Below are 26696 nucleotides of genomic sequence, written 5' to 3'. Positions count from 1 at the left end.
TGTGGTAGTGGTGGTTGTAGTAGTAGTGGTAGTGATGATGTGATTCTGGTAGCTGTAGTAGTAGTGGTATTGATGATGATGTGGTAGTGGTGGTTGCAGTAGTAGTGGTAGTGATGAATGTGGTGGTGGTGGTTGTGTAGTAGTGGTAGTGATGATGATGTGGCGGTGGTGGTTAGTAGTAATGGTAGTAATAATGTGGTGTCGTGGTTGTAGTAGTAGTGGTAGTGATGATGATGTGGTGGTGGTGGTGGTTGTAATAGTGATCGTAGTGGTGGTAGTGGTAGTGGTCGAGAAATAAGCGAACGTCCCAATACATCTTCTACTGGAAAATGAGATACCTGGATTAGTGACCTGACGCGTTTATTATCCCTTAATATCTAGAGCCATGCCAGAGTATGGCAAAAAATGAGCTTTTGTCAAAGCTACTGGCTGCCCATAGCGTCGATCTTCTCCTATTACAGGAGACCCATCTTTACTCAGGCACGCAATCTTCTCGATTCCAGATCCCAGGCTATACCATGGTCCAACGAGAAGACACTTCGAGGCTCAAAGGGCATGTTAGTGTTTACGCTAAAGAGCCATCAAAGGTAAGGGTCATTGAGAGCACAATGGACAGCAACGGGGTGAATCGAATTTCCATGGAAGTAGGTGGACTGTGTTTGCATAATATCTACAAACCACCTAGAGCGACTTGGACTACACCACTGGTACTGGTGATTAGCCATCCTTCCATCTGTCTGAGAGACTTTAATAGCCACCATCACGAATGGGACTACCGAGACTGCAACGAGGCAGATAGACAACTCCACTCAGTCCTCAAGGACTTTCCGCATAGCCAGCATAGGTCGATTCTTGTCACAGCGGGGTGACAATACTGAGGGTGCAGTCTCTCCCACTCTGCAGATGAAACTTCAGGAAGGCTAACTGGGAGGAATTCAGTTCCTATATCGAGCAAGTTTGCCCTGCCATCCCTCCTAAGTCCAAGAATATAACAAGATTTAACAGGTTGTAGTAGTAGTCGTGGTAGTGATGATAATGTGGTGGTGGTTGTTGTAGTAGTAGTGGTAGTGATGATAATGTAATGGTGATGGTGGTTGTAGTTGTAGTGATGATGATGTGGTGTGGTGGTGGTTGTGGTAGCAGTGGTAGTGATGATGATGTGGTGATGGTGGTGGTGGTTGTAGTAGTAGTAGTGGTGGTAGTGATGAAGATGAGGTGGTGGTGGTGCTTGTAGTAGTAGTGGTAGTGATGATGATGTGGTGGTGGTTGTAGTAGTGGTGGTAGTGATGATGATGTGGTGGTGGTTGTAGTAGTAGTCGTGGTAATGATGATAATGTGATGATGGTGGTTGTAGTAGTAGTAGTGGCAATGATGATGTGGTGTGGTTGTGGTGGTTATAGTAGTAGTGGTAGCGATGATGTGGTGGTGGTGGTTGTAGTAGTAGTGGTCGTGATGATGATGTGGTGCTTATGGTTGTAGTAGTAGTGGTAGTGATGATGATGTGGTGGTGGTTGTAGTAGTTCTATTGGTTGTGATAATGATGTGGTGGTGGTTATAGTAGTAGTGGTAGTGATGATGTGGTGGTTGTAGTAGTAGTGGTAATGATGATGTGGTGGTGGTGATTGTAGTAGTAGTAGTGGTAGTGATGATGATGTGGTGGTGGTTGTAGTAGTAGAGGTCGTGATGATGATGTGGTAGTGGTGGTTATAGTAGTAGTGGTAGTGATGATGTGGTGGTGGTGGTTGTAGTAGTAGTGGTAATGATGATGTGGTGGTGGTGATTGTAGTAGTAGTAGTGGTAGTGATGATGATGTGGTGGTGGTTGTAGTAGTAGAGGTCGTGATGATGATGTGGTAGTGGTGGTTGTAGTAGTAGTGGTAGTGATGATGTGATTCTGGTAGCTGTAGTAGTAGTGGTATTGATGATGATGTGGTAGTGGTGGTTGCAGTAGTAGTGGTAGTGATGATGATGTGGTGGTGGTGGTTGTGTAGTAGTGGTAGTGATGATGATGTGGCGGTGGTGGTGTAGTAGTAATGGTAGTAATAATGTGGTGTCGTGGTTGTAGTAGTAGTGGTAGTGATGATGATGTGGTGGTGGTGGTGGTTGTAATAGTGATCGTAGTGGTGGTAGTGGTAGTGGTCGAGAAATAAGCGAACGTCCCAATACATCTTCTACTGGAAAATGAGATACCTGGATTAGTGACCTGACGCGTTTATTATCCCTTAATATCTAGAGCCATGCCAGAGTATGGCAAAAAATGAGCTTTTGTCAAAGCTACTGGCTGCCCATAGCGTCGATCTTCTCCTATTACAGGAGACCCATCTTTACTCAGGCACGCAATCTTCTCGATTCCAGATCCTAGGCTATACCATGGTCCAACGAGAAGACACTTCGAGGCTCAAAGGGCATGTTAGTGTTTACGCTAAAGAGCCATCAAAGGTAAGGGTCATTGAGAGCACAATGGACAGCAACGGGGTGAATCGAATTTCCATGGAAGTAGGTGGACTGTGTTTGCATAATATCTACAAACCACCTAGAGCGACTTGGACTACACCACTGGTACTGGTGATTAGCCATCCTTCCATCTGTCTGAGAGACTTTAATAGCCACCATCACGAATGGGACTACCGAGACTGCAACGAGGCAGATAGACAACTCCACTCAGTCCTCAAGGACTTTCCGCATAGCCAGCATAGGTCGATTCTTGTCACAGCGGGGGTGACAATACTGAGGGTGCAGTCTCTCCAACTCTGCAGATGAAACTTCAGGAAGGCTAACTGGGAGGAATTCAGTTCCTATATCGAGCAAGTTTGCCCTGCCATCCCTCCTAAGTCCAAGAATATAACAAGATTTAACAGGTTAAGAGCGCTCACCGCTCTATTCCATGGGGCAAATGGAAATTCTACATCCCTTGCTGGACGGAAGAGTCGGGAAAGCTGTACAAAGAGTACCAGCAGACTAAGTCCCAGGACGTAGCCGATAGACTTCTTCATCTCTGGCAGAAGGAATGGTGGCAGGAGACCATAGAAAGTCTCGACTATACACACTCTGGCCGCCACACTTGGTGTCTGATAAACAGGGTTCCCACTCAAAACCTATTTCAAAATTCAAGACTGCCAAATTTTTTTCAAGGCCAATAGTTTCTCCACAACTAAATTTTTGTATTGATTGAACTTTTGTTTCAAATAAAAGTAGTCAATGTCTTCATTCGAACTGGTAGAGTGGTTTTTCATTGCCGTTCACACACACTACCAAATCTCAGCATCAATGACATCAGACTTACACACAAAACTATCTAATGATGAATATTTCGGCATCACCTGTGCCTGCATTGAATCAGAAGTGCAAGAGCTAGTGGACGTAAACTTTGCAACAAAGTTAAGTAACGACCTCCTGTCACTCCTAGATATAGCCAATGCTAGTAACTTGTGACTGTTCCCTTGCATGTGGGAAGTCAAAGCAGACCTTCCCATGGTCTTGAATTAAATTGTCTTTTTCCACAATATAAAAGTAAATACGCCCAACAGGCAAGACGTGTCGTTTTGTGCTCTGGTGTATTTTAATTGTTTTGTGATTTCTACATATTGATACCTGGATATTTTTACTTCGTTGTACTCGTTAAAACATACTGTTTCTTATTGTATAGTTTTTATCAATTCTTAAGAAAGGACTGCTGTATAATTCTGTATTTTATCATGGAAACTGTAAGTTTTAAAAGATTTTTACACAGTCACTTAATGGCCACCACTCTCTTACAAACATTGTCCACTTTATTTTTAGCCGTGATTTACCACCACCATTATTTTGATAATTGTGAACACTTTTATTCAACATCTGATTTTTACAACAGGTCTCGAGGCGGTAAGCCTAAACAAGGTCACATTCCAGCTGTGACTCAAGTGATCCCATTTTTTACAATATTAATAAAAACAGGCCTCAGGGAGGCAAACGGAAACAACACAACATTTCAATGGTGACAACTCCCCACACAAACCCCCGTCCACCACCAACACTTGTAACTGTGCCGACCACAAAAAGTTTCACGAATGACAACAATAACATTGTTATTGGTCTTCTAAATGCACAGTCCTGCCGTAACAAAATGGAAGAATTACATGATTTATTAACGGTACCAATTTAGATCGTATCCAAGGAAAGATCAGTGAGGGGGTGGCATTGGTGTATTTTATAAAACAAAATTATGTGGAAAACATGTGGAAATCATCGAAATGCACTGCAAAACAATGGAGGCCATTGGTCTTAGATTATCCCTCCAGAACACAAGATACAACTTCAACTGCATCTACCGACCGCCAACAAACAAAAACAAAATAAAATTACCTGATGTTAGGAAGGAAATCAACAAGATGCTAACATTGCAACACACACGTCCTGGCCATTCAATTATACTCAGCGACTTTAATTTTCACTTCGACGACGTCACAGACACTGCTAAATAGCACATTATCAGAGAACAACATGTGCCAGATCATAACAGCGCCAACCCACTCTGCTGGACATATTTTAGATTGGGTAATTGTAGAAAATTCAGAGTCCCAAAAAACCAACGCCATCGTCGATTATCTCCCCTTTTCAGACCACTCCCTCATTTCTTTCAATCTTGACGTTTCAAAACCATGCCAAGAAACCACCACCACATCAACCAGAAACATCAAAGGAATTAATTTGGACAATTTCAGAGGGGATTTAGAAACAAAACTTACTCAAAATTCAATGATTTCTCCAGACCAGTGGAATAGTTGTCTCATCGAAACGCTTGACAAACATGCGCCATTCCAAACAAGGACCGTCACCAACTGCAAGTATGCTCTGTGGTATACGTCGGACGTTAAAGAAGCTAAAACGAAGTGTCGGAGAGCAGAAAGACTGCTGAAAACATCAGGCCTTACAATTCATCGTGAATTATTAAAGAACGCATTTCGTGCCCGTAAGGCAGCAATAAAAAAGGCAAAGACCACGTATTTTCTTTCAAAATTCGAAACTTCTAAATCTTGCAAACAATTATTTAACATCTGCAATGATCTACTTGGACGTGAAAGATGCACTTCATTACCATCTACAACCAATCAAAGAGACTTGCCAAACACATTTGTCAACTTTTTAAAAGACAAAATCCATAACATTCGTTCAGAACTAGATCGGCATGAACCATTTATAGATACAAATACATTCTGTGTTACCCCTTTAGACAAGTTCCAACCAGTTTCACCTAGTTCCATAAGAGTTGATAAAAAAAGCCCCCCATTAAATCCTGCGACCTTGATCCCCAACCAGCACAGCTTTTGGCCAGCTCCATCGATACATTATTACCATCCATTACATTAATCATAAATACATCCATACTGACTGGCGAAAATCCATCGTGCTTTAAAAGTGCCCTCATTAAACCACTTCTGAAGAAACCATCACTGGACCACAATATATTAAATAATTAACGTCCTGTATCAAATTTACCTTTTTTTGTCAAAAGTTTTGGAGAAGGTAGTTCTTACACAATTAACATCTCATCTTAAGAACAACAGTTTGGAACAACCCTTTCAGTCAGCTTACAAACATCAACACAGTACTGAAACGACGCTTCTTAAAATCTTTAATGACTTGTTATGTAATGCTGATGCTAACAATATCAATGTATTATGTCTTTTAGATCTTTCAGCTGCCTTTGAACCATTGACCATGACATTTTGTTAAGTAGACTAGAAAATATGTTCGGCATAAAAGGAATTGCCCTTAGATGGTTTACATCATATTTACAGGATCGATGGCAGACTGTCGCGGTGAATGGTGTTCAGTCAGAACAAGTTTTACTAAACTTTGGAGTGCCACAAGGCTGTGTTCTTGGCCCTGCCCTTTATAAAGTATATATGCAGCTCAGCCCTTTCTAGTGTGATATCCAGATTCAATCTGAGTTATCATTTTTATGCAGATGATACGCAAATATATGATTCAGCACCCCTTAGTAATTTACAGTTCTTAATACAACGAATTACGAGCTGTTTTAATGAGATTAAATCTTGGAGATCTTTCCATGACAAGCCACGTGAAAAAAAATAAGCAAAGTTCGTAATTTAATACCAAAGCATTGAGCAGAACTTTTAATCAATTCCCTTGTTTTATCTAAATTGGACTATTGTAACTCCCTTTGGGCGAATTTAGCTAAAGACAAAATTAGCAAACTTCAGGTTGCTCAAAATAACGCAGCCAGACTCATTGTACGCAATAACAAAAAATACCCGAGTTGCCTATAAGATTTGTACTGTTGTCTACAAATCCTTGAGCACCAACAGTCCCTCCTATATTAATGACCTTCTAAACATATATGTCCCTAATAGAAACTTGAGGTCAAGCAATGACCAATCAATCCTTGTCAAACCTAAGCCATTGCATAAAATAGGTGAACAATCTTTTCAATTTTCAGCCCCCCCCCCCCCCATTTTTGGAACTCTCTCCCATCACACGTGAGATGCTCGGATTCGTTGACAACGTTCAAATCTCGCTTAAAGTTTTATCTTTTTACGTCATAATGTTGCAAACCTATTTATATATTTTGTTGCTGTAAAATTGAATTTGTATCACGTTTCCATCAAACTTGTCTTACTGTAATATGTTTTGTTTTATATCACTGTAAAGCGCTTAGAGCCTGTGACAACGGGTAAAGCGCTACATAAATGCCATTTATTATTATTATATGCAGTATGTTTCAAGATTGTTGCTAGTATTTTTTAACCAGTCTTTGAAAACCGGATAGTTGGTCCAGAACTCCTGGAATGTTACACCAGGCATGATGATTAGCAGTTAACTTAACATAGCTTAATCAGTGATGATAATAGTAATTTATCAAAAAGTAGGAAAATTTCTCGGTCTCTCAAACACAAGCAAAATGAAAAAATAACAGGAACATTTTGTATTATGTAATATATTACAACTAGTGTAAATCCATTCTTATCATTAGACATAAATTTACTTTATGTAAACATTTAATGAATTGTCCTTTTCACATAAAATTTTAAAGGCCTACAATAATATTCAAATTAAAGGCCAGAAAGTGTTGTTTTCTTTTGATTTTTGCTTTATAAAGAAGGCTACAATATCTTTGTTACGGAAACCTAGTGGTTATGTAGCTTATATATACAACCAAAGAATCTCTCAAATTTCAAACCATAGCCTAGTCCAAAGCAAAAAAAAAAAAAGAAGAGTAAACTAAGCCAATCACCATTGCTTTATTGTATCTCTGTATAACCAGATTATTTAATGGATGGTTGCGAAAGAAATTGAGAGATAGAGAGAGAGAGAAAAAGAGAGAGAGAGAGAGAGAGAGAGAGAGAGAGAGAGAGAGAGAGAGAGAGAGAGAGAGAGAGAGAGAGAGAGAGAGAGAGAGATTAAAAAGGCAATAGGCACCTACATCAGAGAAAAAAAAAATCAAGACCCATTTATCCATCCCCTTCAACCATCATCTAATCAAAGAACACCACTGGTCTTCTGTATCAGCTGTGACATTTGGCGTCTTTCTGTCTGGCCCGACGTCATAAAGAGGGACCGTCACCAAATTTCACGAGACTGATTACAGGTGTCAAAATATGAGTTACAGACCCATATCTCTACTGAACTGTCTTTACAAATTGTTGGAGCGAGTTCTATTAAACTGATGGGGGCCAGTCTTAGATGCTGCCCTGCCACCCGAGCAGGCGGGCTTCAGGGAAGGGAGGTGTACCACAGAACAATGAAGCAGGGTTAGAGATAAAACAGCAAACAGGTGCTGTATTTATAGACCTATCGGAGGTGTACGATATGGTCTGGTGCGAAGGATTAATGCTCAAACTTGCAAAGATCGTAAGGTGTAAAAAGACCTTGAAGTTGTTCTCTTCGATCTTAGGGGAAAGACAATTCCACGTCGGCTGGGAGACGCTACGAGTAAAGTTAGGAAATTGAAGAATGGGGTCCCTCAGGGTTAGGTACTAGTGCCAATGTTGTTTAACGTTTACCACAGCGTCATATTTTCGACTCTGAGCGCTACTTCAATCGCTTCACATCAGGCTGACCACCTGATACCTGATACCCTTGCTCTCTGGAAAAACGTAATTGACCGTGACACGATAGGTATGCAAGCCAGACGTTGGCGTGGCATGCGCGTGTGGTGCATCAATGTGATGCAATTCTTTGCGTTGAAAACCCCTCTATTGCCCCCTTCCCCCCACCAAACCATCAGAACGATTCATTTTATTTTCATTATTCATGTTATCACCACGTTCAGATCTGTTTCTGTGTAATTTTTATTGTTTCTTGGTTTTCAACTTGGAAAATAATACTAGTTAAAATACAACTGCTTATCGCTCTTGGAATGGTATCAAATTTGATGTGAGTGATGTGATTAATTTAATTAATAACTCTGGTTTGGATCCATGAAGTTTTATTTTTTTTCGTGATTCCCTATTTTGAAGTCTTTGTCTTTACTATAAGTTTTAGAATAAGTTCGCGATATGAGCGATTTAGGAATAAATGTTAAATTTTCACATTTGTACTCAAATGTATTATCTCAAAGAGTTCTCGCGGGAGGTGGGTAGGGGGGCGTGCGCTTAAGAAAAAAAATTATATTTATTGCCATTTTTATCTACAATGTGTTAAGCATTTTACTGGAAGTTATCATACAGAAATGCTTTATTATTTGTTTATTCCTTCCAAAATATCAGGTTACATAAATAAGAGACACAAAAAAAAACTACATGTAATGGAGCATTCACGGGATGTTCATTTAAACCACCTCGATAGATTGTGTAAGATATGTGCACGATTCTCCTTATCAACAAAAGAAAAAAAGTTGGGACGAAAAATTTTTTTGTGTGTGGGACATAGAGAAAATATTTATCTTGTTTTTGGTGTAGATGTGACTGGTGATTGTGAAGATAGACATCCTAAAAATATTTGTAGAAAATGTATTGATTTAGTCAGATCAGTTAAAAAACGCTGCTCTGAGTCATTGCGCCAATGAGCTATTGACATTGGGAAACAAAATGGAACACTATGGTGCCCCTTTAATCCAGACATAATTATCGATGACTGTGTGGTCTGTAGTCACACTTTATCACTGGATGGACACTTTAAAAAGTCAGAGGATATGATAGTATCCAATGACTCTATGGAAATTACCCAGTCAAGCCATGAGGAATCTACATTAGAGGAAGATCACCGTGAGCCATCACAATATGAGGAAATATTAGAATTAGAGTGTCAGCCTACATGCAGTCGATACTTGAATGAACAAGCCACTATTTGGAGGCCTTTCGAATCTTCTACTCCATCGAAAAAGACAAGTGATGCTGCAACCGCGATGACACCTCAAAAGTCCAATTCAAAGGCTGTTCCAAATGAAACGAGAAAACGTAAGCATGAAGAAGACAATATCACCGAAGCTGAAAAGAAAATAACTTTGAAAGTGTTAAAAGCAATGTTTAAAACGAATCCTTTTGCCACATTCAAACAAAGAGGGGGGAGCTTTTTCGTAGTGCGAGTGAGTGTGCCTCGAAAAGAAAGTGAGAAGGCAAAGACACAGACCAAAAGAAAACGTGTCAAGCTTTTGGAAAGGATTAGAAATGTCGTTGCCGGTGAGAATGATGAGTCTATTAATGTACAGACGGCATCTGAATTAAAGAAATTACCCATCAAAAAGAGGCGGATTATCGCTGAGCGTGCTGGCATCAAGGACAAAGCATTCATTCCCCATGATGACACTTTGGCAATGAAGGAATGCATGGGATTATCCTGGAAACAAGTCAGGAAACAACGAACGTTTCTGAAAGGAAGGGGAATAAAGATGGAAAATGAAGGAGCCAGTCGAAGAGCATCAAAAGAAATAACGGGGAATATGGTGACCGTGGGAAGCATGCATTTTATTGGAGACGAAGACTTGACAAACGAAAACCCATTTGCCTTCGTCAATGATATCAGTACTTTGTTAGAGGGTCTTTTAGATTCTTACAATAGTAAAGATCTCATTTCATCACACAGTGACACCATCCCAGATGATGAAGTGTGGGTTAAGTTTGGTGGGGACCACGGAAAGGACTCATTCAAATTGACCATGCAGCTTTTGAATGTAGGCAAACCAAACATAACAACAAATACCGTAGTGATAGGACTGGCTTATGTCAAGGACAGTTACGGAAATATAGAACTAATGATGGAGAAGATAGAGCCCCAGATCAATGACATTCAGAACAACTTAAGATGGAGAGGTAAAACTACTGTTATTTTCATCAATGGTGATTATGAGTTTCTGACCAAAGTGTACGGTCTGTCAGGTTCCCAAGGCACCTTTCCATGTCTGTGGTGTACACAGCCAAAACGATATTTTAGTTCAAGAGCAGAAACCCCATTTTCACAAAGAACACTAGAAGGGATAAAGGAAGACGCCTCATGCTTGATGGAGAAGCATAATGGAGATAAAAAACACGCACCCAAGTTCAACAATTGCTTGAGATGGCCATTGATAAACATTGAACTTACACACGCAGTACCTCCATACCTTCACATAATGTTAGGGATAGTCATCAAGCACCATAGACTTTTAGAACAGGCAGTAGACAAGTTAGACATGAGAATTATCACGAATGATAACAGGAATCTATCACAAAGAGGGAAAAGTTTGAAAATATTTGGAAAGAATTGGTGTCATAGAAGGGATTTGAAAAAACAACTGAAAGACAAAAATGTGCTTGATCCTTAGTCGTACAGAAAGGGACAGACATAGATTCGAACTATCGTACAAAAAATTGAAAAGAAGTTATAATGCATTAGGATTTGAAACCCTCAGTTCAAGATCTGGCCCAATCTGCTCGAGTCTGGATGCGATTTTAGCCAGACACAAGATAACACCCCAAGCCTATCATAGTCGGGCCTTTGTTGGCAACCACTGTCACAAGTATTTGACTGCTGAAGTCAGAGGGGCCTTATTAAAAGCTGTTGTGGAAGAAACATGCAAACACACATGCAATTTATTAACAATTGACTTGGCTGGGGAAATCAAAGCTAAATTCACACAACTGAACGCCCTATACCAAATTGTCCATGATAGCATTTCGCATTCCAGGCCTATAGACAGAACCCAGTTACACAAGACACAAGAAAACATCGATAATTATCTCCACTTTTTTAGAACACACTTCACAAACATGATCATTCCAAAACAACACATACTGGAGCACCATTGCGTTCCATTCATGGCCAGATTTGGGTTTGGTCTTGGGCTCCATGGAGAGCAAGGCACTGAAGCCAGTCACCAAATCATAGGAAAATTGGACAAAAGAATGTGTGGTGTTAAAAGTGACACTAAAAAAATCAAGCTCATCATGGAAGCAAATATTCTCCATACATCACCACGCCTACGCAACCAAGGAAAGTCACCAAAGAAAGCGAAAAAAAAGTAATAAGGAAAATTCTCAAATATTTTTAAAAATAAAACAAACAAACTGATGCGCACATTTTGATAAAGTTAACTATTATGTTGAAAATTTTATATTTGGATTATTGAAAATTATTTGTACAAAGTAAGATTTTATAAGACTGACAATTCCAAGATTATCGTGAAGATAGCTTCAGTAAACCTCTATGCAAACTTTCGAAAAATTCAGTAATGGGATATAGATAACTCCTTCAAGAGCATTTTTTGGATTAACTATGAACTTCGCAAGAGAAATTGAGGGTGAGTTATAATTGTAATAGTTTTAAGAGTAATATAAAACAAAAAAATCAGATGTTCACGGATTCATTGTCTTGTAATCGACACTTTAATTGAAAAGTGTTAATGATAATCAGTTTAAAAAATGACCTACATTTGTTTCGTTCTAACTATCATTCCATCATTCATAGACTAATGAAACTTGTCATGTCATAACCATACATCATTACTAACAGTTTCCACCCTACATGCTTTCAATGGCATGTTTTGATTTAACGGGAATGCCCAACTGTTGATTGCATACAATTACTATAACATGCATGTCCAGCAAGCGCGCCATGCGTTTTCTTGCCGAAACTAGGTGAGTCATCACCTGGCACATCTAGCATCGCTTAACCGCGGTAGGGCTGTGGGGAGGCCGCGGTATTAAAGTATCGCAATTTGGACACTGTGTTACATTAGCGAGATGCCGAACACTTCCTCCCTGAGGCTGGGATATGCGGATGACTGGGTACTCGTTACTCAAAGTAAAGTGTGGACCCGTCTCGAGAGCAAAATCAGTGAGGACGTCACCAGACTCAAATCCTACTTTGACAAGCCTGAAGATGAACACTTCAAAAACCGTGGCCACTGCATTCCACTCATGCAGTGGCTGGCACACCTGTAAAATGAACGTCCTCCTCGAGGACCAGCTACTCCCATATGAGCCGCATCCAAAATATTTAGGGATGACGCTGGATCGCAGCCTTACCTATCGGATGCATCTCGAAGGAGTTGCCCGGAAGATAGAGAAACGCAACTGTCTTCTGAGGAAGCTGGCAGGATCAACTTGGTGCACTAACCAAGCGCTCCTGAGGACGTCTGCTATGCGACTATGCTATTCCACCGCGGAATATTGCGCTCCAGTGTAGGGTAGAAGCAGAAACGTTGAGAAGGTAGATGTTAAACTTCGCAAGTCAATGCACATAGTGTCAGAAACGCTGGCAATAACGCCTAGAGAATGGGGCCCGATAATGGCAACAATCCAGCCCCCCGATGTCCAGAGGGAGACGATTACGGTAAACTGTCTAAATAAGATCAAAGAGAGAAGGAATGGGGATACCCCTCTGAAGCGCATTATCATTATGGACGGCACCCCCGCTTCGAGCCGAAATAAGTCCCGGAAACCCTTGTATGCAGCTTCCCTGACTACAAACCGAGATGCATATATGAGATGGAAGTCGGTTTGGACGAATTCAATCCCTCGAAGGGGCGGGGACATACACTCGTCTAAACTAGGTGAGAAGTTGCAAGGCTTCACCAGTAAGAGGAGACACTGGGTGGTTGCGAATCGGCTTCGGTCGAGGACCTGCCTCACGACAAAATCGCTTCATCAATGGAGACTTTCCACCTGTCCAACATGTACCCAATGTGGGCTAGAACCCGAAACCGCAGAGCATCTAGTTGAACAGTGTGTTATGATGAATCTTTCAGGGGGGGTTTGCAATGGTGCAGGAGTGCGGGGAAGAATTTGCTGATTGGGTCGATCGTTATAACATAATAGTGTAAGCACCATTAGAAGCTGCTGCCTTAATGTATCCAAGAAGTTCTTTTTTGTTGTCTCCATTTCTTGGTTTTTGAATTTGCTTTTGAGTTGATGTATATGATTACAGATATTATTTCCTCGTTTGAATAGTCAGGAGGCCTGTACACAACACATTGGACTGTTGTGTCCGCAAATTTTATGAAACACAGATTCGTGGTCTTTGCCTTCTCCAATAAGGGTACTTTTAATTGTGTTTTTGACTAAGATAATTACACCTCCTCCTTTTGTTTCCCATCTTTCCTGTATATTTCATACTAGTCATTAAAAAACAGTTCGGTATACGATGTCAGGCATAATTATTTCTAACATAACTGTAAACTCTTCTTGTTTTCTCATTAAACTTTGGAAATTTATTGTCAATATTTTGAGTTGTTCATTACTCTTTGACTTTGTTTTAGTTACGGATTGTGGTTTGGGGCCTCACGACTATCTGGCTGAGTAGTGTTTGGGCACAGTGATAAAATGGTTAATTTTTCAGTGTCACTGACGGGTTGTTGTTGTTGTTTACACCATCCCCTCTTTCCTCTTTTGACATGTGATCTCTTGTATATTCGTAATTGCTTTAGGAGAGAGATGGTGTCAGTGGGTGGGTGGGACTTGTTTACACCTTTCAACCTCAAGATAAGGTCTCTCATTTTCGTGAACTCGACTCAATAATATAATAGTCGTTGACGGGGGTATCGCTGTTTCACCGAATATATAACTTAAGACAATAATTACTGTAGTGAATACAATTTAAAAATAGGACGATAGGTATGTATGTAAAAATGTCATTAAAATTTTAAGAGCGATATTATAATATCAATTTCCCGAGATATCAACATTATAAGTTATATTTTTCTTGTATAAAGCACATCACAGAAAACAGCGTAAAATCTCGAAACTCTCCATATAAGAATAAAAATCCAAATCGAATTAAAATCCACAAAAATTTAAGAATAACTTGAAAGAATCACAGAGCTTGTGAAGAGCGGCTTGTCAGCACTGAACAACACATCCTTTATGTCATAATATACGACGTGCACCCAGTTGAGGGGAATACGTATAACCAGTATTTTTCCCTCCATGTGAAAGTACAGGTGCAATGCACCCAGTTGAGGGGGACTGTATAATTGTGATTGATTGTGTTATGGTGTAGTGTTATTATTGAGTTATTGCCCTTTGCAATAACTAATATTTTACTTCCATGAATAATACACTGAATTACATTTAATTATTTATTAATAATGTCACAATTGAATACATTTTAAGAATACATTATATTCGTATCATTAGTTAACTACACTTGTACATTAACGTTGTATTACATAACGTAGATTCCTGTTTATGTATATCTCTATACTGCCATGTAATTATTACTAATGCTGTGATATATGATTTATAGATCTTTGAATAAACAGCTTGTTGATTGGCTACCAATGAGTGTCTTCCCTGTCAGTCTTTGTGTGCACTATCTTTGGAGCATAACAGATTGATACTATTTTATTTTGTTTCCTAGCAAATGATTTGCTTGTGTTATATATCATGGTGCCCACATAGTTAAGAGAGCAGCTATACTCATTGACTATGACTAAATCACATAATTCTCAGCAAGCGTCATTCGGAATGCGAGCTTTACTCCTACTACAACATAGTTAAGTGAGTGTAATCATTATTATTATTATAAATTTTTAATTTTTTTTTTTTTGTTTCCTTTGGTTAATTATTGATTTAGCCTGAATTGATTGGAAATTCTATGTTAATGTATGTTTCATATTGGCAATTGCCTAAAATAAACTTTTGAAGTGAATTGGTGATAGAAAAACTGATCTAAAACATATCAGTCAAAGACTTAACTCAGGCTTATACATCAGCAATATTCTTGAACCAATGGTCATCCCGTTTATAAGGAATCAGAATAATCAAGTGGTGATATTTCAGTTTGATAACACTTCAGCACATAGAGCTCAACAAATATTTGCTTCCCTAAACGATTCAAATGTAAGGGTGATGAACACTTGGTCAGCTGTGTCACGTGACATGAATCCCTTTGAACATTTGTGGGACTTTTTGGAAAAAAAAGCTACCCATCCCTCCCCCATCCCAAAAACAAAAAACAAAACACACACAAACAAAAACCCAAAGAAGGAGGTACAAAATTAGGTAAACTGTTCGAAGGACTAAATAAATTGGACTCTTATAACAGCAGAAACAGTCAATCGGCTGACATCATCAATGAGGCAAAGTGTTGTGGCAATGATCAATTCTAACGGTGGAAATACAGAATACTTAAGTATGAATTCTAATGACTGGTTTTTATCTGCAACTAACAGTCTACACAAATTCAATAAATTATACCCCAAAAGAAAACTAAAGTTGTCTAATTTCCAAATATGTATATGTTTTTGTCTTTGTGCCAACCACTATCGAACTATTAGAGGAAACAAACTTGTCTTGTATCTTTTGTAAAATACTATAAATCGAGAAATTACAGTATATATATATATAATAAAATCAGGAAAAACTTTTAAAATTATTTGAAAAAGAACACCAACAAAATAGCTTACTTGCAAATCCTCATTCATTATCAGTGTCTCAACTTCCTCAAAAGGCATTGTCTTGTATTCTTCATTGTCAATGACAGTATTAAAATGACGTAATGAAAACCTTTCTGCTGCATGAAGCAAAGATGTACATCCATGGTTGGCAGCAAAGATTTTGATTCCAAGACAATTACTGGCATCCATTTGCCTTTCCAAGAATCTACAACAAGCATTTTTAACTCCTAGGCAAAAAAGAATACGAGAATATTGTTAAACATTTCAAAAGGAGAATAACCTTCATGTATTGCCAAATTGCAGTTATATAAACAAATAAATGGAAGGCCTTCTGAAAGCTCCTACATCCCCAGTATTCTTGTTCTAGTAGGGGGTTTGGGAGGGGGGAAACTTAAAAAAAAAAAAAACAAAGTTTCCCCCCTCCCAAACCCCTCACTAGAACATTATAAAAAACAAGAATACTGGGGATGTAGGAGCTTTCGGAAGGCCTCCCAAATAAAATCATAAAACATTGTGTTTATTAATTTGAAAAAAAAGTACAATTGAAAAAAAGAAATTTAAAAAAACATTCCATAACTGAAAAAAGTGTCCCCAGCCCAAGTAAAGAGGCTTAGTCAAAAGGTAACGAGACTCTGCTTATTACTTTAAAACAAATTAAATCATTACCATACATCATACCTGAAGTTAAAGTTTGGCATTTGCCAAGTAGAATGCTACTTTTCAACATAGTTTCTGCCTCTCTCGATAGCCACAGTCCACCTTTTTTGTAAGGGCATGTATCCCATCCTCGTAAAACTGAGTTAACTGAACTTAGAGCCAATTTTACACTGCTGTCTTGGCTTCTTCCTCATCTTCAAAACGATGTCCTCTCATTGCCTCCTTCGGTGTACCAAAATGATGAAAGTCTGAAGGTGCCAAGTCCAGTGAGGAGGGTGGGACGTTGTTGTCCATCCAAACGATGCGATTGACTCCCTTCTAGGACATCAACGAGGATTACATCTCTATTGTTCCAACACACAGTTGTCATAAGTTTCCTAGCTTATTTCTCAGTTTGGAAGTTTTTGATCTTTGGCTCAGGTTCATATGATGAACCCAGGTTTCATTTCCAGTGATTTTTCTACTGGGAAAGCTGTCATCTCTCCCACTTAGCCGGAGAGGCTTGGAACAGGCTCCTAATCAACTGCCTAGGTACCCAATGAGCGCAGATCTTTGAGAATCTTCTTAATTCCTTAAATTCTGCACAGGAGATGATTGAACTAAATATTTCGTAAGAAACGTTAGAAACAGATATTGAGCAAAGCCGTCCTACGTTTACTCAGCAATTGACATAATAGCTTGGGAGAAAGCAAAAGTCAAGCACTACGCGTAAACGTTTCACCAGACACTGAACGTTTCAACATCTCTGGGGTCCAGTCGGGGGTGTCTTCCCAAATTGAAATCGGAAAATTTGACAGTGATCTTTCCAAGTGGCAGTCGTTTTTTTTTTTAATTCTACGCGCTCATAGACAATACCAGTATGCCTGGTATTGAAAAGTTTACCTATTTATAATCAATCCTCAAAGGAGATGCAAAACAAAGCAGTGAAGGAGATGTTACAAAATCTTTTCGGAAGAAAAAAAGAATCATTTTCGGCCATGTACAAAATTTATTGAACGTTGAATTCTCTTCCGTTAAAAATGTGAGTTTGCTTTGGAATGCTTTTTGACGAAATACAGACTAACAAAAGGTTGTTGAAATCACTAAATGTAGATGATGCTAGTTACGGTTTGATCCTCACCCCACTTATCATAAGTCGCCCGCCAGCGGACATGTGTTTACTATGGGCAAGACAATCCAGCGGAAAGGAGGCTGATTTAGAATTCTTCCTTTTCTACAAGGATGCCTGAAATCAACCCCAACACAATGGCTGCCAGTCATGAGCGCTATAGCACCACCCCACTTGAGGAGAGAGGATGCAACACAGAAATGGATATCCAGAGCTCAAGAATCACCAACACACCCAAAGTGCAACCAAGCACCACAAGATGCAAACCACCTCATACTAGATTGCCCAGAGACAAAACTGGAAGGGGGATTTGAAACCATCAACAAATGTGATGACTTTCGAACCTGGATTGATACCTTGAACATAGAAGTGTAGCCGAACGATACTACTACTACTACTACAAGGAGAAATCGTGAAGAGAAAACGATCATAAAGTTTCGTGAAATCACATGATTAAGGACAGTATCATTCTGGTATAGCAGGGAGTTAACCAGCGGCCATTCAGGACCAACAAAAATCCATAGCAATATTCAACCCTGAAACTGACTCGGGAGCAACTCCAAGACAAATGATAATGAGTCAAAATTGTGTGTTTTTCAGAGCTCCCAACCTCAAGTGAAAAATACGTATTCTTACGTTTTTTCGGCCATTGTACACTTGTAAGACTTTTTCGTATATTGTACATGTTTATTGTGTCGGTACGGTCGCGATAAGGCTTTCAAATTTTGACGCAATGCGTGTGTAACCGGTTACCGGAAGTGAAAGTAACATCGGCGCCCGAGCTTGATTTCAACTCTCGCGCGTGCGTAGTCGGTTTACCGAAATTTGAAAGTAGCTTAATATCCGGCACCCGGTGAAAGTAGCATAATATCCGGCGCCCGAGCTTGATTCAACAGTTGCGCTCGCGTTTGCTTCGACTCAAGGTCTGGCTAGATTCCCGATCTGGATATTTTGTATTTCGTTTGTGTGGATCTAGCTTTGTAACATTTGTGATTTTATTGTGCGTTGGAAATTTCTATGCTTTTGCGTGTGTTAAGATCTAGATTTGAGATAATATTCTGGATAAATCTAGCTCGAGATCCATAAATCTAGTAGATCTAGATAATCTAGAAATCAAGTGAATAGATTAGATTTACGACGGCACAATGGCTGAGCCACCTCGGAAGAAATCGAAAATTTCCTACGATCAAACATGGAAAGAGGACTATGCTAGGGACTTCAAAGGAATTATCAAATCAGATAGAGGAGCGACGATGGCCTTTTGCTTGATTTGTAATTCTCATTTTTCTATTAAGGCAAGTGGCAAGCATGACATTAAGAGACATTTTTCAACTCAGAAGCACGCTGCCGCTCAAAAAGCTTCTGGCTCTTCTAGCCTGTTATCCTCCTTTAAGAAGAAGAATGAAGATCACGGCACAATCAATGCGGAGGTAGTTTTTACTAAGTTTATCATTCAAAAGGATCTTCCAATTGCCATCTCTGACGATGTTGGGGATTTGCTCCGCACCATGTATCTGAATGTCGCTGAGTTCAAAAACTACAAATGTGCTAGGACGAAGACAACTGCCATCATACACACTTTGGCTGAACATGAGAAGAAGCAAACAATCGAAAATCTTCTTCAAACTGGAGTGTATTCATTAAGCACGGATGGAGGTAATGACACAAAACAAACGTTGTACCCAATCATTGTGCGCTATGCAGATGTTAAAAATGAAAATATTGTTAGTGACATTTTGTCAGTGGACACTCTCAAGTCTACAACCAGTACTGGATTGGACATTTTCCCCCATGTGAAGAAAGTAATTGATGACAATGGGCTTGATTTAGGCAATTGCATCAGTTTTAGCGTAGATAATGCTGCAGTTATGGTGGGAAAGAAATCGGGGGTGGCTGCACATTTACATTCCATCAATGAAAGCATAAACATTGTGGGCTGTCCGTGCCATAGATTGAATCTTGCAGCACTGAAAGCTGCAAATTCTCTTCCATACAAGTTGGATCAGCTATCAATTGATATTTACTTTTTTCTTGATAAATCTGCGAAGAGAGTGGCAAGATTAAAGGAACTTCAACAAATTCTTGGGTGTGAAAGCCATGAGATATTAAAACACGTCAATACGCGATGGCTGTCTCTTGGCCCATGTACATCACACCTTCTTGAGCAATGGGAACCGCTCTCTGCATGATTTCTGGAGATATCGGAAGATGATTGTTCAAAATCAATGCAACAGAAGGCCCAAGGCGTCTTTAAGAAACTCCTCTCATCTGAAGTTAAGGCATACACCTTGTTCATTGAGAATGTGATTCCTGTTCTGGAGAATGCTAATGCCTTGCTTCAAAAGGAAGAACCTCTAATCCACAGTTAGATCTATCATCAAATCAGTGATTACAGACCTCTCTCTCCGCTTCCTGATGCCATCAGCTGTAGGTGATAGTGATGCATTTGAATTAGATGTGAAAAAAATCTGCTCCCAGATGCTGAAATAGACGTAGGTTTCAAATGCAGGAGTGCTGTGGAGAAGGAATTGAATCAGGAAGAAAAGAAGGTATTTTTTAAGTCAGTCACAAGTAGCCATAGAATATCTGTAGACCAAATGCAATATGGACAGTAAAGTGCTCATTCATGCATCTGTGGCTGACCCACTTCAGAAGAAAAATACATCCTTTACTGACATCCACTATTTTGTAGACCATTTCAAGTCATTACTGCCAGCTGATAGACATGGATAAGCTGAACAGAGAATTCAGGCAATGGCAGGCAAGCAATTTTGAAATAGAGAAAAATGAACCAGCAGACAAGTATTGGTTTCGAATGGCAAAAGAGGAGACTCAGGAAGGAGAGAAGAGGTTTACTCTGCTCAGCAGGTGTATGCTTGGTGTGTTATCAGTGTTTCATTCAAATGCTTCATGTGAACGATTGTTCAGTATGGTCAGAAGAAATAGGACTGATTTCCGTCAGAGTATGTCCACCAAACTGCTTGAATCACTTGCGATTTGTAAGAAAAGCTTCTCATTTAGAGAACCTGTGACTAAAGAACTGTTGGTCAAGGCTAAGTCAGCCACTGCTGCCTCCTTGGCCAAGCCATAATCTAAAAGTTGAAGTGCTTTGTGTTTTGTACATAGTGTAAATAGAAAGTAGTTTTTAAATAGATGTTGTGATAAAAGGAACAAAATTCATGTTTTCAAATGCTGTACAGACCATTACCCATTGCTGTTTTATCGACTCGGAAACTGCTTGATGTGCCAATATTATGTAAGTATGATATTCTATGACTTAATCGCTTACGTTTTAAGATCTTACTCTTTTTGCCCAAATCTTACTCTTTTTTATCATCAATTGTACTCTTTTTGCCCTTCTGGGGTTGTCAGCTCTGGTTTTTTGCCAAAAGGACACCCCAGTGACCTTTGTAAAATAATAATAATAATAACAATAATAATAATAATAATAATAATAATGATAATAATAATAATAATAATAATAATAATAATAATAATAATAATAATAATAATAATAATCTTTATTGTCCAAATAGGCAATTATTGTTCGGTTACAGCTCTTGTAATAGGCGGAAAAAAAGTAATTAAAATAGTGGTAATATAATAATGATGATAATAATTCTGATAGTAATGATGATAATAATAATAATAAATATAATAATAATAATAATAATAATAATAATAATAATAATAATAATAATAATAATAATAATAATAATAATAATAATAATAATAATAATAATAATAAAATAATATAATAATAATAATAATAATAATAATAATAATAATAATAATAATAATAATAATAATAATAATAATAATAATAATAATAATAATAATAATAATAATAATAAGAAGAAGAAGAAGAAGAAGAAGAAGAAGAAGAAATCGGTTTTAAGCCAGAATTGTTTAGAAGCTAAATAATATAAGATTTGGATTTAGTTCATATGATGATTTCTTGGGGAGGGTGACAATAATTTCTATACATACGAAAAGCTACACATTTATATATCTGATTATTTCAATTTGAAATTTTCTTTTATCAGCATCTGGTTCAAACCGACATAAAACCAGTTGGGAGCCGTGGGTCACATTTGGCAATGACCCTGAATTTATTTAATGTTAACCTAAAGCAGATTACGCCCTACTCTCTAACGCCGCTTACGAGTGACGCCAAATCCTGAAGTTCGCCAAAAACACACTCAGAATTTTAGACATTGGATATAGACCTGCAGCAATGGCTGATAGTGTTCTGAAAGACGGATGAGATGTTAATGGCATAGTTGCAAATGACATCGATGGCCAGGTTCGAGACTCCTATGCATTCGTTGGGCTTTGTCATCGGCGGACATTCTGAATCTGATGATGGGGTCTTCTTGAGAAACGAGGATCCTATATTCAATTGACTAACGACGTTGTCCAGAACCGATTTTCGCAGAAGACATTTGTTATCATTACACGTTTCACCATTCTCATCTTTGTTTGATATCTGTTTAATCTTGATAGATCCATTTTTATCATTAGAATTTATAGATGAAACTGGTGGAGGTTTGATCATCAATAATTTTTGGTTTGGACAACTGTGTTTATTAGTTGAAATTGTCAATAGTTTTTGATTGTTTGTGCTTCTGGGAAATTGCTGGTGCTCCATCACTCGTGCATGATTTTTTAACTCTCTTTTTCAGAATCTGTGGAACTGGTGTTGTTGCTTTTATAATTGACCTTCCTATCAATTGGCTGTTTGTAATCGTTATCTGACGCCCTTTTTCAGTGCTGCATAATCACGTTTTTGTGATCGAGCCCTCCGACTACCAATTGGGACTTTCCTTGTCATATTTTTCTTTTCCACCGACTTGATAGGTGAGGATATTTGAGTTGAAACCTCTCTCTTGTCAAGGCTAGCACTATGCAAAATTTCTCTCAAATTTGATACCTGCCTTAGCCTGCTTGCTTTGGTATTGGATTTACGCAAAGATCTGGTAATTTTCTTGTTATTTTTAACTTTGTCATCTTTCTTTGCGGGAGTGAGTTTTGATTTATGCGTCTCAGTCACTGAAAGCATTTCTTCCTGTACTTTGATGAGGTTATCTTAGGGCAACAGATCGTTACATCCGGCATCCAATTTATCCAACAACGGACACAATAAGTCTAGACATTTTATCTCACTCTCGTTAGATTCTGCTTCATTCGACTTTTGGTCTACATCGGGCAAAGAAGAAGTATGATTATTCTCTGATACAATTTTCATTTGTTCAATAATTGAGTCATATCCGGACTCGTCGATCATTGATTGGCTGGTGTGATCCTTTGGTTTGGACAATAATTTCTTTTGGGCGAAGATATCTGATCAGCATTTAGACACAGAGTTCTCCAGTAAAGAAGTCTGAGGCTTTAAGCTCAGATTCGCATTGTATTCGGCAGGAGACATGGCATTGGGATAAACAGTTGTTCTTTTATCTTTTTTTTCATCGTTCAAATATTTTATATCGGTTTGTTTTTTATTAGATTCGTTGGCACCGTTTCCCAATTGAATTGAATTAATTTTCCCCGCAGTGGGTTTAACTACATGCCTTTTAAATCTTTCCTTCGAGCTTAAATTATTTACTCTCTTCATTGGACTTTGATTCTGAGTCTTTATATCGCTTGCCAATCGAGTGTTGCTTTGTTTTATCAGTGAACATTGTGGAATGTTGACAATCTGAGATGGGTCTTTTCCTTTTTTTTTGATGCAAATTCTGGCAAAAGGTTAGTCCCTTTTGTTGGGGTTTGTGAAAATGATTTGTTCGAAACAGCTTTCTGCCGCTTTGCAATCGGACAGGTGACTTTACCGACGGGAGTGGATCTAGTTCTTAAGATTGTATTTTGGATTTCTTTGATGGCTGTTGGGATGAATGTGTTCTTATGCCTGATGGTATGACATTTAGCTTCCCGGTGCCGCGCACCTGATTTCAGCAGTTCGAACTTTGGACGGAGAGGGTGGTGACATTGCTGTAAGATGCTTCTCGCCTTGTTTGCCACAGCGTTGTTGTAAATGGAATCAAGGCTGTCGAGTTTGATATTGATAATTTTTTATGCCTACCTGATGATTCGTTGGAGTTTGCATCTTTGTTTAATACGGCACGCTCCGTACCATACTGAAATTCCGTATGTGAGGACGCTTAAAACCAGGGAATTGTATACTTGTTTGAGCATCTTTGTGCTGACATCAAACGGTCGTAGTTTCCTTAGAATATAGAGGCGCTGGGCACATTTTTTGTGAATAATGTCAGAATGTGTTGTGAACCGGAGGTCTTTGTCTATGGTAATTCCGACGTATTTGAAATGGTCAACGGTTTTTACAGTCTGGTCTTGGATTTTTGTATGTGTTTTCTGGATGTTGCTTTGTCGAGAGTAAAAAATTTGCTCTTTCGTCTTCGTTACATTTAACTCTAACTGGTTGTTGACACACCACGAATGGAGGCCAAGCACTGCTGTGTCGTCTGCATATTTAATGATGTCGCAACCCTGTGTCTCTGATACGCAATCATTTGTGTATAAGATGTAAAGCAGCGGAGAGCTTACGCATCCTTGAGGACATCCGTTTGAAAGGATTTTGACGCTAATACACTGGAACAAAGTTTGATAGTTTGGGGTCTGTTCACCAAGAAGTTATGATACCACTCAATCATGTACAGTGGATAGTTCAGGGCATGGAGTTTTTGGATGAGTGTTTCCTTATTCATAGCGTTGAATGCTGACGAGAAATCTGCGTATAGTACATGGCAGTGGTTTGACCCCCTCGTGGATCTTTACCTTGCAGCTGGTGAGGGGGTTTGAGCCACACGGGAGGGCAAAGGTCTAAATCCCGGTTGACCATCACGAGACCATCCCAGGTATCGAGCCAACGAGCCACATGAGCTGCTCGCCCCGGTGTGTGACTAAATTTGATCCAACCCGGTGCCCGAATAGCAGCCGCTATCCCGGGCACCACACTACTATCTTCATGAAGGTTCCAAATCGGTAATTAATTAATTAATTGTAATCAATTCAGTCAATGGCGAAGCGGTCTGCCGCCTAGCCAGATAATACCGCGTTCGTGTCGCCAGGGTCGTTGGCACGTTCGATAAAAAAGCAAGCGTCCCTCTACACAATCGATTCGTGGCCTGCCGATCGGAAAATGCGACGGCGGGGATAGCGACCTGACGCTAATATTGTCCCTGAATGTCGAGAGCCAGAGTATGGCAAAAAATGAGCTTTTATCAAAGCTATTGGCCGCCCATAGCATAGACATCCTCCTGTTACAGGAGACCCACCTTTACTCAGGCGCGCAATCTTCCCGATTCCAGATCCCAGGCTATACAGTGGTCCAACGTGAGGACACTTCGAGGCTCAAAGGAGGGGTTAGCGTTTACGCTAAAGAGCCATCGAAGGTAAGGGTCATTGAGAGCGTAACGGACAGCAATGGGGTGAACCGAATTTCCGTGGAAGTAGGTGGACTGTGTTTGCATAATATCTACAAACCACCTAGAGCGACTTGGACTACACCACCGGTACTGGTGGTCAGCCATCCTTCCATCTGCCTGGGAGACTTTAATAGCCACCATCACGAATGGGGCTACCGAGACTGCAACGAGGCAGGAAGACAACTCCGCTCATGGATGGACTGTAATGATCTACACCTAGTGTACGATCCTACAGCCAAGGATACCTTCCGGGGTACCCGCCATAAGAAGGAGTATACTCCAGACCTAACCCTCGTTACGAAAGGCGCGAACGGTGAACTGCTGCAGGTGAAGCGAACAGTCCTCGGGGACTTTCCGCATAGCCAGCACAGGCCGGTTCTTGTCACAGCTGGGGTGACAATACCGAGGGTGCAGTCTCTCCCACTTTGCAGATGGAACTTCAGGAAGGCTGACTGGGAGGAATTCAGTTCCTATATCGAGCAGGTTTGCCCTGCCATTCCTCCCAAGTCCGAGAATATAACCAGATTCAGCAGGCTACTGGTTAAGAGCGCTCAACGCTCTATTCCACGGGGCAAACGGAAATTCTACACCCCTTGCTGGACAGCAGAGTCGGAAGAGCTGTACCGAGAGTACCAGCAGACCCAGTCCCAGGACGTAGCCGATAGACTACTTCAGTCTCTGGCAGAGGGAAGGAAGCAACGGTGGCAGGAGACCGTGGAAAGTCTCGTCTTTACACACTCTAGCCGCCACGCTTGGCGTTTGATAAAGAAATTGGACCCAGATCGGAATTACGCGAAGGCTGCACCGGAGTGTGAGGCAGACACAATTGCCAAGAACATTAAGAGCCGTAGCAAACGGGTCCCTAATCAGGCTTTTGAGCGCGGTGTCCGCAAGGCGTACCGTACGATTTTGGACTCGTTACCTGCGGAGGAGTCGGACTGAACGGCCCCGTTCAGTCCCCGAGAAGTGGGTGCAGCCATTAGCGATGTGAAGAACGGCAAAACAGCAGGGATAGATGGTGTATATCCCGATATGGTGACGCATCTTGGCCCCAGGGCACAGGCCTGGCTGGCAGAGGCAATGTCCGACGTCCTTGCAAAAGGAAAGCTTCCACAAGTGTGGAAGCATGCGAAGATAGTTGCCATCCTGAAGCCAGGATAACCGGCGAAGGAGGCAGACAGTTACAGACCCATATCGCTGCTGAGCTGTCTTTACAAATTGTTGGAGCGTGTTCTATTAAACCGATGGGGGCCGGTCCTAGACGCTGCCCTGCCACCCGAGCAGGCGGGCTTCAGGGAAGGGAGGTGCACCACGGAGCAGGTCATTGCCCTTACAGAGCAAACTGAGCACGGGTTCGAGAGAAAGGGTTCGAGAGAAAACAGCAAACAGGTGCTGTCTTTATAGACCTATCAGCGGCGTACGATACGGTCTGGTGCGAAGGGTTGATGCTCAAACTTGCAAAAATCATAAGATGCAAAAAGACCTTGAAGTTGTTCTCTTCGATCTTAGGGGAAAGCCAATTCCACGTCGCGCTGGGAGATGCCACGAGCAAAGTAAGGAAAGTGAAGAATGGGGTCCCTCAGGGGTCGGTACTTGTGCAAATGTTGTTTAACGTTTACATTAGCAATATGCCGAACACTTCCTCCCTGAGGCTGGGATACGCAGACGACTGGGCA

The 26696-nt window shown here is 40.1% G+C and overlaps 1 protein-coding gene across 4 annotated transcripts in view; it reads right to left on the bottom strand.

The window, feature by feature from the left end:
- The window catches only part of LOC144975029 (kelch-like protein 12), a 138274-nt gene that overhangs the window by 78075 nt on the left and 33503 nt on the right, over window positions 1-26696 (bottom strand). For all 4 annotated transcript variants that reach the window (XM_078918675.1, XM_078918674.1, XM_078918676.1 and 1 more), the window contains one exon: window positions 15823-16040. In XM_078918675.1, the coding sequence (XP_078774801.1) occupies window positions 15823-16040 (218 nt within the window). The remainder of the gene's footprint in view (window positions 1-15822; window positions 16041-26696) is intronic.

The sequence above is a fragment of the Berghia stephanieae genome, chromosome 6 (genome assembly GCF_034508935.2).
Source record: "Berghia stephanieae isolate SIO BIC M18660-M18661 chromosome 6, UCSD_Bste_1.3, whole genome shotgun sequence".
Taxonomy (NCBI): Eukaryota; Metazoa; Mollusca; class Gastropoda; order Nudibranchia; family Aeolidiidae; genus Berghia; species Berghia stephanieae.
The sequence above is the reverse complement of the archived record's forward strand: the minus strand, read 5'-3'. Positions and strand labels throughout refer to the sequence as shown.